General features: G+C 37.2%; 1 protein-coding gene across 2 annotated transcripts in view; it reads left to right on the top strand.

Moving 5' to 3' along the window:
• Window positions 1–14,393, top strand: part of ADCY2 (adenylate cyclase 2) — a 204,887-nt gene that overhangs the window by 79,587 nt on the left and 110,907 nt on the right. For both annotated transcript variants that reach the window (XM_042869933.1, XM_042869932.1), the window contains exon 4: window positions 14,067–14,216. In XM_042869933.1, the coding sequence (XP_042725867.1) occupies window positions 14,067–14,216 (150 nt within the window). The remainder of the gene's footprint in view (window positions 1–14,066; window positions 14,217–14,393) is intronic.

The raw sequence follows: 14,393 nt of genomic DNA, 5'->3' as shown, positions 1-14,393 counted from the left end.
CAGCTGTGAAAGCAAGCAGCTCCCACAGAAAATACCTTGAAAGCCAGTTTTTCTCTGTTAGTGGCACAAAGTGACTTGCAGTCACTGATCAGGACAGAACTGGGTCTTAGGACACCTGTGAGAGGCTCAGTCTTCTCTGACATGCTAGGTACATCTCAGTAGATTTAATTTTGAGATAAGAAGCTTTACTTCTTTTTCAAGGCAAGGCATAGGCTCCGGTTGGTTGGGACCATTCCATGAGATGCATGAAAACTCAAGAAGGAGGAAGAGGTTGGCAGAAGGAGAAAGAATGAGGGGAGTCTCTTGAGCTGCTGGCTGCCAAATATGATTGAGGTGTAAATAGGATATTTTAACGTAAAGGAACTAGGACCAGATTTTAAAGGTATTTGTGGGCCCGAGGATTCACTTGTGAAGATTGTATTGTGCTTTTATTTCCACAATAAAAGGAAATTTATTGCTAGGTAGTGAGGTGTCTTGCAAATCCATTTCCCATTTGCTTTGCAATGAGTTGTGAGGTTTCAGGAGCTAGTGTTTTTGGAGTGGGACGTCATTGCTGTAGGTAATGGTGCTGTGTGGGCCTTTTGATCCGCTGGGGCTTTGAATACAAAGCTACATAAAAATGATGGATAACTAGAGGAAAAAGAGTGAGGAATAATCTAGGGCAGCATCCTTTGAATGTTGCTCAGATCAATATTATATTCCTAACCTGACAATTCTTATATAGGTTGCTGGCTTTCTCCCTCCACAAAGTAAGCAACATGGTGATTGCTTTTGACAACCTTTGAGACAGCACAAAGAGAAGAAAATAAAAATCTATTTCTACTCTTATGTCGTGGAGCTTCTAAAGAGCCTTTCTGTATCTACATTGGCACCATTATACCCCTGCTTTAAAATCCAAATTGATTTGTTTTCCTTAACATAGAGCAAGCTTGATTCTATCTCATGAGCTGATTTTCCTGTCACAATTACAGCTCGGAGATGTTTGCTGTGATCTAGGTCATGCTGACCTTCATTAACAACCGATTCACCGTGTGTCAGGTAACATCACAGACTGTTTCAGAGCCCTCTGCTGCAGTAGTACTTGAAAAAACTGGCAACAGTGCACAGCATAGGCAAGCTAAAACACATGACATTAATTTGTTTCCAAAATATTTTTATTTGAATGTGATCTAAATTTCCTTGTTTATGAAAACATTTCCTATGATATGATTGAAGCTCCTGTAACTACCATAAACAGACTAGATTAGAGACAAATGTGGAATATTTAATTTGTTTTTAACAGTAATAGCAGACGTATCTAGACTAAAATGCAGTGTATGAAACTTAGTCATTTGCCATCTACTCTCCCTTCTGTGTATTTTTCTCTACAGTTCATGTATTGTTATTTATTGTATAGTCTCTAATTTTTCCTTGCTAGGGAACCCACTCTGCTGTAGGATCTAGGCAGACTGCCTGGAGATTATATAAGAAAAGTGGGTAGTCATTCCTCTGCTACAGCACGGGAGGGGAGTACGGTCCCTGGGTACCATAGTCTCTAGCTATTGTACATCTGTACCTGACACGTGATGAAGAGCAAGATAGTTGGCAGCTGTGCAGTTGGGTTTTTTTTTCCAGCTTTTCCTGTCACGACTGTAAGGTCACTGAATTTCATTGGGGAAGAAAAGGGACCTGTGGAATAGAGAGGTTGGTTGATGGAAAGCAGCATATGATACACTAATATAATATTTGAAATATCCAGCTATTAAAACGTGCTATCAGATGTTAATAACATACAAATAATTTGATTATGTTAAATGAACCATTAGTTTGGGAGACATTCGGGTTTAGAGCTTTATCTGCATTTTCTTAAAAGTGTCTATGACAGTCTTTTTGCTTCTATTACCACCTTAATCAGCATCATGTTTCAGCCTGAACACTGTCTGGTCCTACAACAAGATCTTCAAAGAAGTTCATTCATTCAATGTTTCTTCAGAGTATGAATAATACAGAAGCTACAATTATGAATAAAATCATTTCTGTACTTTAAAATTTCGTACATTTTCTTCTGCTGTAAGGTAATTTCTCTGTAATTATAACTTGTTAAAAACTTATAAATCTGCATTTGCACTAATTTTTGTATTCCATTTCTACTTCAGTCCTTAATTAACTATTTGATACTAGCCTTTAGCCATCGTTGGAGACTAAGTTTTTTTTTTACATCCGTAATAGAAATTTTTAATGAACTTTCTCTAGTATGGTTTGTATTCAGTTGATTTTTAATGATATAAAATGATGATATGCTGGATTTTGAGGGTTTTTTTTTTTCTTTTGTAAAAAAAGTGTTTATTTTTATTTGAATTACCCACTGGTAGTTGTTTGGATTTATCCATTAAGCATTTTCAAGCTGACAATAAGCATGTTACTTATTATGAGCTCTGGATTGAATATTAAATTAATGCTGCAGGATTGGTGGAGGATCATTTAAATAACTGTTTAATACTGCCTGCAATGTAAAATAGCAGGCAAAGTATGCAAAGCAATTGTGGAAAAATAGTCTGCTGAAGAAAAATTCATTAAACCAGCTAGATCCTTTTTGAGTTGCATTTAGAATCAATTTTAATTTGCTTTTAAAATGTATTCATTAAATGTATTAGAGAGCTGTTCTAACACCGTTTTTATTTCTTACTACTTTAATTCATACCGAATTCTTTGTATGACTCTGTGTATTTTAGCATTAAAAAAAACACAACAGTTTTATCTCAATTAATTTAGTCATTTGTTGAACACAGCAATTGCTAGGAATGTTAAAGAAGTGCTAGTAAAACTTAGAGTATTTTAAATGCATGAAAGACTATTTTTGACTATTTTTAGTATCTGAAAAAGGCAGTATTTGCTTCCTCTTCTGATGTGTAATAGTTGTGTATCCATCACAAACACCAAATAGTGCCACTTGACTGCATATATTCTGTGGTTAAAACTGTACTTGGAATCCAGCTAGTAGCTACTAGCCCTCTCTAAAACATGGCTGACATCCCTTTCTTTCTACTTGCCCAACTCCTAGCAATTCCAAAATGAGAGGTTGCATCTTTGTATTTTATAAAATTTGGTCAGTTATTCTCCCCTAAGTTTTTCCAAAGGGCTTAGGGTTAATAAAAATATCAGCTTTCCCAACATCACATTTCAAGGAGTATAGTTGTTTCATTAATATTTTCTAGATGTTTTGACTGTTTACTATTGCTGCAGTAATCCCTGTATTTTCTGTTCTCTATCTAGGATATGTCAGTCTTTGAACATTTCCCCAAACAGTGTCCTTTTTCCACACTGAAAAGTATTCCTCACGGCTCTTTTCTTTATTCCATTTTTTTTTTTGTCTACCCCATTTAAGAGGAGTGTACCACCATTGTGTGTCGTATTGAAGGTGTGCTCTTGCTGTCCTTTTGTACAGTGGTCTGGCTGCTTGACTACCAACTACATTGAGCACATCCAAGTTTGGATTGCTCCTGGTATGGCAGTAGAGTGATTCAGGCTAAGCTATTCTCATTCTTCTCTTGAATCTTCTATAAAAGAGTGTTATATGTCTCTCACTGTTTTACCTCATAACAGAAGTGAGTGACTGAGCTACAGCCATATCTGCATCCCAGACAAGACATCATATATCCCAACATGTTCTCTGTGACATCCCAAAAGACACATGAGAGGAGAACTAAGAGGTGTGATAACAGGATTGAGAACTGCTTGCACTGGAGCAAGTGACGCAGCACAAGAAGGATTATCTTTAATGCTGGGTGTGATAAGTTATTACTCTTTTACTGTTTGTTTTTGTGTCCTTGATTGAAGAAACAGGTTTTGTAAGGCATTAACCTCTGAGTTTTGGTCTTGCAGCTTTGTGTTCAGCTATTAAACATACAGAGGATATAAGGGATGTCAAGTGTATAGGAGATAAGTAACGCAATGTATCGTAATAGTGTCTCTTAGTTATCACTCAGGATCATTAGTTGCTGGCTGTGCAACTAACTTGTAGTTTCTGTCTTTTCATATGTAGCAAAGCAGCTTAATGTTTGCTAAAATGTTTTGTCTGGGCTTCTACCAAACTGATGAAGTAATGCTTTTTAATCAGAATGTTTTGATTAAGGTGAAACAACCATCATTCATAAATGAGAATTTTATATGTAATTTGCTTCTTAGAATTTTGGGGTTTTATTCACAGTAGTATTAACTGTTCTTTCAATAAGTATGTGTAAGATGAAGTAGGCTTTTGTTTTTTTTTTTTCAAACTTGTTTTTAGAAACTAAATGTACATTTATAATGGCTAATATAATGATATAGAAATGTTATTGTTTGCAGCTGTGGCTGAAGTTAATGACATTTATATGGAAATAACTGAAATAATAGTTCAGTTGGAAAGGACCTCCTTCAGGTTTAACTGCTGCATCTCTTCAGGGCTGACCAAAAATTGAAGCATGTCACTGAAGTTGTTTCCAATTGTCTCTTGAGCACTGATAGACATGGAGCATCAACCACCTCTGTAGGAAACCTGTTCCAGTGTTTGACCACTCTCATAGTACAGAAATTTTTCCTAACACCCAGCCTGACCCTCCTCAGGCACAGATTTGTACCATTCCCATCCTGCCATCTATTCAGAGAAGTAGAGCTCAACACTTCCCTCTGCTTCCCCTCCTCAGGGTGCTGCAGAGAGCAATTTCTTTGCTATTTGAATTCACAGATAGACTGTATTTTCATATGCTTCTTAACACTTTATCAATAGTGTTCCAACAGTATTCCAGTAAAATTTATAACACAGTTTTAAATTAATAAATATAGCAACAACATGACTGTAATCATCTGGAAATTGTAATATTTTCTTTATATGCTGGTAACTTTTTTTCATATGTAGGGGGGCCTGTCAGTTTTTGCGAAGTGTCATGATGGATGTCAGTAATAATCACACATTTTGTCTTCTGTAAAAGACTTAGAAAAGTAGTACACAAACTGTAAATGAACCTGTAATAAATGCATTAAATGCAAAACCTACTTGGTAGGGCTGTGCTGCAGGTAATCATAAACAAGGTCACCCTGGAAATGACATTGCCACCAAATTTTGTGTACTTTGTCTTCATGTTCACAATATTAAAGCCATTTGATTTCTAAAACTCATTCCTTGGAAGGGAAGACTTTGCCATGTTCACTGTCATTTCGTTTTCACAACATGCATTCATAATATAAAATCTGTTTTTTTATATAGTATGTAGAATTTGCAGATTCATTTCTAAAGCAAAACCTCTAGATAGTATTTTTGATCCCAAGAAAGAGGAAATTAAAATATGAGCAATGAAAGTATTTGAAAATTTGTTGAAAACCGATGATATGGAAATCTGATTATTTTTTTTCTTCAGTTATTATATGAACTACATATATAAGCTACTAAGATTGAATTACAATTAACATTTGTGTTGGATACTCAGTAGCTTAGCTACAAAATCCTTACAGGTCTATTTCAATTTACCTGTTGCTGTAGCAATTTTTACTGCTAGTGAAAGTCATTCTGTTTATTAGCATGTAATCAGACTTGCATTATCAGCAATTTTGGAATCTGTTTACCCTGCTGAAGTTCGCCTGCCAAAATGAAAACATTTAGTCCATATAAAAGTATTTTAAAAGATGTTGCAGAATGCTTTTGTATGCAAATACGCAGTTGAGAAGAGGGTTTGAAGAGCGTTTAGATGAAAGTTTTATATATATATATATATATATATTATATATATATATATATAATATTTTGAAAGAAGGGAGGTCTTCAATTGAAGATTTGAAGTTGTTTGAAGGCATCAGCAAATGTGAATGAGGTTGATTTAATTGATAGCTCTACTTGGATTTCCAAGACGTTTGAAAATCCTTTGCCCAAGTATTTTCAGGCAATTGAACAGCCAGGAGGAAAGATCAATGCTTGTATAATTACTTGTTTAAAAAATATGAAACAGAAGATAAGGATGAATGGTAGGTTCATACATTTAAAGAATCAAATAAATGTGGAAGCATGGAATTTGTTTCTTTGCTGGGCAATACCTGCATTTGTTTAATGATTGCTCCCAGCTATTTTAAGAGTAGCAGCCTGTTCTTTATAATGCTGTGTAGTATTTTAGGCATCTGTAATGTGTAACCACATGCTGCTCTGCAGGGGTTGTCGTTAGTACTGCTGTGAAAGTGAGCTACTGTGTTGATCTTTCAGATGTTAGTCAGAATGTATCCCACCATGTAATTTAGAAAATACTTTCGTTCAGGATATCCAATGTACTTCATATAAGCACTCTGAAAGAGAAAATCTTACATCACTAATGACATCTCTGCAGGTCTGAGACATGACGTAGAGAAAATAGTATCTTTTGTGTGAAGATAAATACAAATGGAATGAATTGGAAGCAGCAGCATGAAGACTTTTCAGTGTCTACTTCATAATATAAACCAATTATTAAGTTTTTAATCAATTTCTGTAGCTCATCTCTTTCCTCAGTTTTACCTATACATTATCATGTATATTCTTTTGCATATTATTCTTCCTGAAGTACATAGACAAATCCCACTGTTTCCTAGCATAGGCTGCAAATGAAGTTGACAAAGATTGCCTTAGTCATAAGACAAGCACAGCAAATACTTGAAGACTGAGTGTTATAAAAATCTTATCCAGTTCATTAGGAATAGTGAGAGAGGAAAAAAGTTGCCTAAAACACTAGTCTCATGAATCATCATTTCACTTAGAGATCATATAAAATAATATTCTAAATGTCTAATTACTGTTGTCTGTTTATAAGTTTAAATCAAATGTATGAATTGCCAGCATTTTGCGATAGGACAGAAGGATATTGTAGGTTGTTCATGTAACACTGATCTCCACTTATTTTAATTTCGTAGTATATTGATAACTGGAAATATGTAGCATATACTTTGTAGCATACACTGAACTCACTGAACTATTTTCTCTCTTTTTTTTTTTTTTTTTTCCCCTTAATCTTGAGTACAGAAACTGGATGGTTTTAATTTCAGGAAGAGTTGAACTTTTTCATTTTTATTTTTTAATTTTGTCAGTAACAACTGACTATTAAGTTTTTAGGTACTTGAAAAGAAAATAACTCAAGAATCCCAAAGTGATATAAAGTCCTGAATTCACAAAGTTAGTTTATTCCATCAGCTATTAAATCTTCTTACCTCTGTGACATGCTTAATTAAATAACTTTCTATCATTCTTAACATGTTAATGATATGTGAATAACTTTTCAATTAAAATTTAATTATGTAGCATGCATTTTGATTTTTAAGGAAATAATAACGATAATAATAAGTCTTCAGTCCTCTACCGAACAGTTTGTTGCCTCATACTGACTTCGATCATTTGCTGTTTTAGAACCAGAAATGGCTGTTAACGTACTACAGTTCTGTCTTTGTGCATCTAAAAATAAGAAAGGTGAACAAAAACTCTAGAAATTAGGGTAGTCCAAACAAAAAGAAGATGGAAGAAGCCTTGTAATGAGTTGTAGTGAGTATGTTGTCTAATTTAATACATTATTTTTAGCACCATTTGTTACAGAAATGAAGCTTAAGTGATTATCAGCTCATTTTTGTGTTAGTCTATTCTTCTTCTGACAGCTTTTGAAACTTCTGAATCATTTCTGCAAGACTGACCAGAATGGAAGGCGTTTGGAGTTGTTTAATATAGAAGTTTCATAAAGGCTAGTAGATAGTACAGGAAGGCGATTATGATAATAGTCCTACTGTGGGATAGGGAGGAGAAATCTTTTGTTACACGTTTAGCTTGGCAGCTGGTCCTGTAAGGGCAGATACACATATGACAATTTTCAGTCTTTTACTAAGCAGTGAAGGAGATGAATTTCTTGGAGAAGACCGAGGCTGTTTAAAAGTCAGACATGGAGCTCTGTCTTTTTAGGATAACACTTAAGATTTTATTCCAGATGAAAATGGCATAAATTTGTTCACAGATTCTGGTTTCAAAATGTTTAGTTTTACCTAGCATCATCAGAATAGATTTGTGGATTTCTTCTTTTTTCTCCAATCAGTCATATGTTTAAATGTGTTCAAGCAGTTTTAGTCACAAAAAAATAAAATGAACCACGAGGCACATGGAAACACAAAATAACTTTCCTCCTTGAGGCAAAAAGGGGAGTGCAGTGGCTGACTTTCTTCTGAGCGAAGGAAATGAGTTTCCTTTTGGCAAAAAATATTTTAATATTTTAAAAGTATGAGGTCATTAATCAGTCAACTATATTGATTGTGTATTGCAGCGAAGTGTTCTAAAGGAACCACAACTCTGATTCTTTGTGTATTATTTTTTTGTTTGTTTGTTTTGATTTGGGAATTTACAGTTTATGATCTGTTTTCATACACACTGGCATACAGATAAGCTCTCTATATGTGCAGAACTGAACAAAATAAATCTAGTCATTCCACAAAGCAGCCTGGAGCAATGAGAAACCTCAGTTCTATAATAATGATAAAAAGAAAAACACATCAAATAACACAGATACTACAGAAAAGGAATATCCTGCTGATGTCCACAATGCTCTGATGGCAGCAGCTAAGAAGCAAATTACACGAACAAATTAGACAGTGTCATGTAGTCACAAGTTTGTAACTTCCTATCTTGTAAGAGGTCTTTGTGTGCATCCACAAAGGGGCCTTTTAATATTTTTTTGGAAGCAGTTGAAAAATATATAGAATTTTGCTGGTATTTGGAATAAAATGTAATGATTTTTTTTTTTTTTTTACTCCCTAGTTTCAAGTAAATCTTAGCTTTTTGTTCTTAGCTTTTTGTTCTAATGAGCTGTTTCTTGCAAAATTGCAATTTGTTTTTACTGTTGTTGATCCTCCTGTAAAAAGCACTTGAGTTTCTGCTTGATACAGACAAAGGATCTTAGGATACTGAAGCTTCCTGGTTCTTCAGTTCATTCATTGCATGTTTTTACTGTGGTTTTCATGAGCATTTGAGGATTCAAATACCTCAGTGTATTAAAACATGTCACAGTCATTAAAGAATTGATTTTTACTTCCCAGATCTTCCTGAGCCAAAATATTATGTGCAATAGATGGAGAATCTTTTGATACATTTACTAAATTAATGGTATTTGTCATTGTGTGTGGTGGCCATGCAAATTAAGAACTCTGTGGCTAAACATATCCTTTCTTAGTGCTGCTTATGGAGCAGATTGAGGGAGATTACGTGGCATGTGCAGGACAGCCGGGGCATCAGGCCTAGCCAGCATGGGTTCACGAAGGGCAGGTCCTGCTAGACCAACCTGATCACCTTCTGTGTTCTAGGGACCTGTCTGGTAGACAAGGGAAAGGCTGTTGATGTGGTCTACCTAGACTTCAGCAAAGCCTTTGACACTGTCTCCCACAGTATTCTCCTGCAGAAGCTGGCAGCCCATGGCTTGAACAGGTACAGTCTTGGCTGGATGAGGAACCAGCTGGAAGGCTGGGCCCAGAGAGTGGTGGTGAATGGAGTGAAATCCAGCTGTAGACTGGTCACAAGTGGTGTTCCCCAGGGGTCGGTGTTGGGGCCTGTCCTCTTCAATATCTTTATTGATGACCTGGAAGAGGGCATTGAGTGCACCCTCAGTAAGTTTGCAGATGACACCAAGTTGGCTGGAAGTGTGGATCTGCCTGACGGTAGCGAGGCCATACAGAGGGATCTGGACAGGCTGGATGGCTGGGCTGAAACAAACGGGATGAATTTCAATAAGGCCAAATGTGGGTCCTGCACTTTGGCCACAACAACCCCAGGCAAAGCTACAGGCTTGGGGCAGAGTGGCTGGAGGACTATGTAGAGGAAATGGACCTGGGGGTATTGGTTGATGCTCAGCTGAACATGAGCCAGCTGTGTGCACAGGTGGCCAAGAAGGCCAAAGGCATCCTGGCTTGCATCAGAAGCAGTATTGCCAGCAGGAACAGGGCAGTGATCATCCCTCTGTTCTCAGCCCTGTTGAGGCCGCACCTCCAGTTCTGTGTCCAGTTTTGAGCCCCTCATTGCGAGACATCGAGGCCATGGAGTGGGTTCAGAGAAGGGCGACAAAGCTGGTGAGGGGTCTGGAGCACAGGCCTCATGAGGAGCAGCTGAAGGAGCTGAGATTGTTCAGTCTGGAGAAGAAAAGGCTCAGGGGAGACCTTATTGCTCTCTATAACTTCCTGAAGGGAGGTTGTAGTGAGCTGGGGGTCGGCCTCTTCTTTCATGTAACTGGTGATTGGAGAGAGACAACAGCTTCAAGCTGCACCAAGGGAGATTTAGGCTGGATGTTAGGAAATACTGCTTTTCTGAAAGAGTGGTCAGGCACAGGAATGGGCTGCCCAGGGAGATGGTGGAGTCACCGACCCTGGAGGTGTTCAAGGAACGTTTGGATTTTGTGATGAGGGACATGGTTTAGTGAGAACTATTGGTGATAGGTGGATGGTTGGACTGGATCATCTTGTAGATCTTTTCCAACCTTGGTGTTTCTGTGATTGTGTGATTCTGCTTTTCAGTTTCTTTTAACTGTGAAGAGTATACTTTCTGGCTGAATTTTGCCTGAATCTAAAACCTTAAACCAAGCAAACAGACTTGTTTCCTAACTTGTTTTGTCACACAGTCTATCAAAAAAAGATCCAATGGGGAGAGACACAATTTGTCTTTGCAGAGCCAGAGAACTTGCACCTTGACAGTGATACAATAATTCTTTGTCTCCCATTAATTTCCATGCAGACATTATAAATTATACCCTCTCTTGTCCATTCCTCAGCTTTCATTTAAATCTTTACTCCTTATATACCATAGTACTTACTTGTATACACATGCATTTGTAGGCAGCTTTTATCAGTCGAAATAGGAAATTGTGCTATTACAGGGTAATCTATATAACAGACTGCATTTTGTAAACAACTCGGTTAACTTTACAACTCTCTTGAGAAATTAGTCATAGCTACTTTACTTTGTCTTCATTTGCTTTTAAATATAATCTATTTTGTTAGTTAAGCACTAGACATCAGACCATTTTATATTCACTGATATTGAGAAACATATCTGCTTGAATGTAAAAATACAATTCAGAAAGTGCCCTGTTGCCTGTAAGCATGTGTAGTTCTTAGCATACCAAAGAAGAGAGAGATTAGGAATGGTAGATCAGGCATCCTTGAGTGACTAGAGGTGCAGGCTGGCACTTGGAGTATATGAAGACACTTCTTGGTGGTACCTAGTCGGTCTTTGCTTTGTGGGTTTTTTTTATTATTATTCATATTTAAATCAACTTCAATAGACATTGTATTTAGGCATTAAGTACAAAGCGCCACAGTGTATACAGTCAGTACATACATTTAAAGGGATCCATGTAGCCCAAGAGGTGGACTTGCCTCTCCACTGTATGTTCAGAGATGGTAGGACTGCTGTGTGACTCAGTATTTCCATCTAGAAAATGGAGTACAAGCTTTCTATAGTTCATGGATATTACTGGGGGGTGTTTTGTTTCTTGCTTTCCTTCCTAAAATGTCTGTTTCTAAAGATGAAATAGGTTCATGTTTTAGAAGTCATTCAGTACTGTTTCTGCTGTTGTGTTACAATCTTTTCTGTAGCTCAGTCTTACTGTGCTTACTGTGCTTGACAGGATCCTTAACCATGTTGTGTAGGCTATTTGGGTGCCTTTTAATTCTTTTGTAAAGGCTTTTGATGATAATTTTACATGCACAGTTGTTGAGAGTTCTCATAGCAAAATGCAGAGTTTCTTGCCAGAAGGGTCACAGCACTTCTCTTTCAATGTGAATCTGCTGGAAGAAGGGAGAGATATATGGGAAGAGAACAGGATTTTTAGAGTTCTAGCTCAGAGAAATGTCAAAGCTGCTTTTATTTAGGAATTCATTCTAAGTGCTTTTATCCAGGAATGATTCCGAGCATGGAACCTTCTTCTCAGAACAGACACCTGACAGAACAACAGGAGGAATATTTCATGTGCTTGCACACTGATTGGAATATTTGGCTAGGAAGCAGCAACCTTAGTACAGTTTTCATTGGTCCAAAAAACGTTGAACTTGTGTCTTCCAGGAAAATGCATGTGAGACTTTACTGCAAACCTCAGATGGTGCTCATCTCCAGCTTGTATGTTGAAACTGGGCTGCTGCTCAGGGAAAAAAAAGAAAAAGAAAGTAAGATTTAAGAGAAGGGAGGCACTCAGCAAGTATTTTTATTTTCCATTAAGCCTTTTATATCTACTTTATGTTTCACTCAATAACTTACTGGCAGAAACAGAAATATATGCTCAAGCAACACAGACAAATTATCTGTTGCTCTGAGCAAAAGACCATTTCACCCATTTTTTGTAAGTTTTCTCTGTTAATGCCTTAGTGATACATTTCTGAATGAATTCTGCCTAGCCACAAGAATTGAGGTTGTTCTCAACACCTTTTCTATTATATATTCCCTTACACACTTATGTGTTACATCTCCACTGTGTATGGCAAGAGGCTTTGAACAGCCTAATTCAGGTACTGGAAGCATGCACATAGCTTTATATGAGCTGTATTACCCCATTGAGAATCTGAAAAGCCTGGTTAATTAGCTTCCTTGCTTGTCACTCACTTGTTTCCATCTATTTTCTCACTTCATCTGGTTCAGTTATAAAACTGTAATCTGTTTTTCTATGGCTGCAAAGATGATACTCATAATTTACTCCTCCATCTAGCTATCTCAGTGTATTTTGTTTTAGTTTTGGTTGGTTATATTCCTGCGGTTTTGCATTGAATAGTCTGTAGCTTTATGAATCTGGATAGTACATTTAGTAAGTGCATGTGCAGCTTTTGAACACAGGTCTGTACATACGGATTTGTAATGCTGTACCTGGAGTACTTTGTCCCATTCTTATCCCCCCAGAATGAGAAAGAATTAGGCATAGTAGAAACAACCCAATGGAGAGATACTAAAATAGGGACTGAAGCAGCTCTTCTTATGAGACAGTGAGAGAGCTGGGGACTGTTCAGCCTGGAGTAGAGGATTGGGAGGGTTGTATCAGTGGGTGTAAATACCTGCAAGGGAGGTGCAAAGAGGGCAGAGCCAGGCTCTTTTCAGTGGTGCCCCATGATGGAACATGAAGCAGTGTGCACAAACTGGAACACTGGAGGTTCTGCCTAAAGATTAGGTAGCACTGCTGTACCATGTGAGTGTGTGAGTGATGGAGCACTGGCACGGATTGCCCAGAGAGGCTGTGACTGTAACTGCCAGTTTGCATGCATTACCCCTCCACTGTAACCTCTCACATAAATTTTTGTTCACTAATCTACATCTGTTGAGAGTGCTGTGACATATCAAACATAAAACAGTTTTGAGTTCAAATTTTCTTCTTTGCACTGTCATCTCTTTGTCATCCAATTCAAAATAAAAGTTTCATTTAAATTACTTTTATCTCACTTTAAAGAAAACTTATTTTTCATATTCATGTGTTGTTGTGCACTCTGCTGTAAGTTCAAGTGTAAACTTTATAAATTTAGTGTTGTGTTTTTGAGGCAAATGCAGCAGCTAAAAGTATATTCTGGAAGAAAGATATCATGTCTCACTATGAAAATCCTCAGGAAGGTTGATGTTCATAGCTAATGCTTATGGTGGTTCAGGGTGATATAAAATGCAGGCCAGGTTGTTGATGTTGTATTTTTACTCCTTAATCCTACAGCACTGCAAAAGACAGCGTCTTGCCAAAAGAGGATGGCAGTCACTTGGCTGCTGCTGGTGTTTCTAGGAGCCATAGCTGTCACTTTTCAGCAGTAGATCCCACCTAATTGGTGTTCAGCAGTGGACGCAGGACATGAACTGAGTTTATTTTTTTGTTAAATGTCTATCTCACAGAATAGGCAATCATTTGTTATGTTCTTATTTCACACTCAGTGAAAATGGTATAATTGCTTTGCCACTGGATGTGAAGGCTTTGTAAAAGGTGAACCCTTGCTAGGAATCAGACAAAAGCAAAATACATCGCTGCAGCAATCTTTCACTTCAGATTAGGTCTATATTCTGCTAATTTATTTGAATAAATTCCCTGAAGCTATTTGTTTATTTTTTTTAACCTCCCTAGATATTGGCTAATGTAATCATTTTCATCTGTGGAAACTTGGCTGGAGCATACCACAAACACCTGATGGAGCTGGCACTGCAGCAGACATATCAGGACACATGCAACTGCATCAAATCCCGGATCAAGTTAGAATTTGAGAAGCGGCAACAGGTAAGGTTACACCCATGTTTGATCTGTTCTGCTGTTTTTGTGCTATCTCCTGTTCAGTGCTCTATGATGTGGCTTGCCAATGGAAGAATGCTCATTGAAAGTTACTTCATGAAATACACAAAATCTTTTGAACAGAGTTGTGTGCAATTTGCATCTAAGAAGGCATTATAATTATTT

Source organism: Lagopus leucura, unplaced genomic scaffold (genome assembly GCF_019238085.1).
Source record: "Lagopus leucura isolate 7727_CA_CO unplaced genomic scaffold, USGS_WTPT01 Super-Scaffold_100002, whole genome shotgun sequence".
In the NCBI taxonomy this organism is placed as follows: Eukaryota; Metazoa; Chordata; class Aves; order Galliformes; family Phasianidae; genus Lagopus; species Lagopus leucura.
This window is presented reverse-complemented; position numbering and strand designations above follow the sequence as displayed.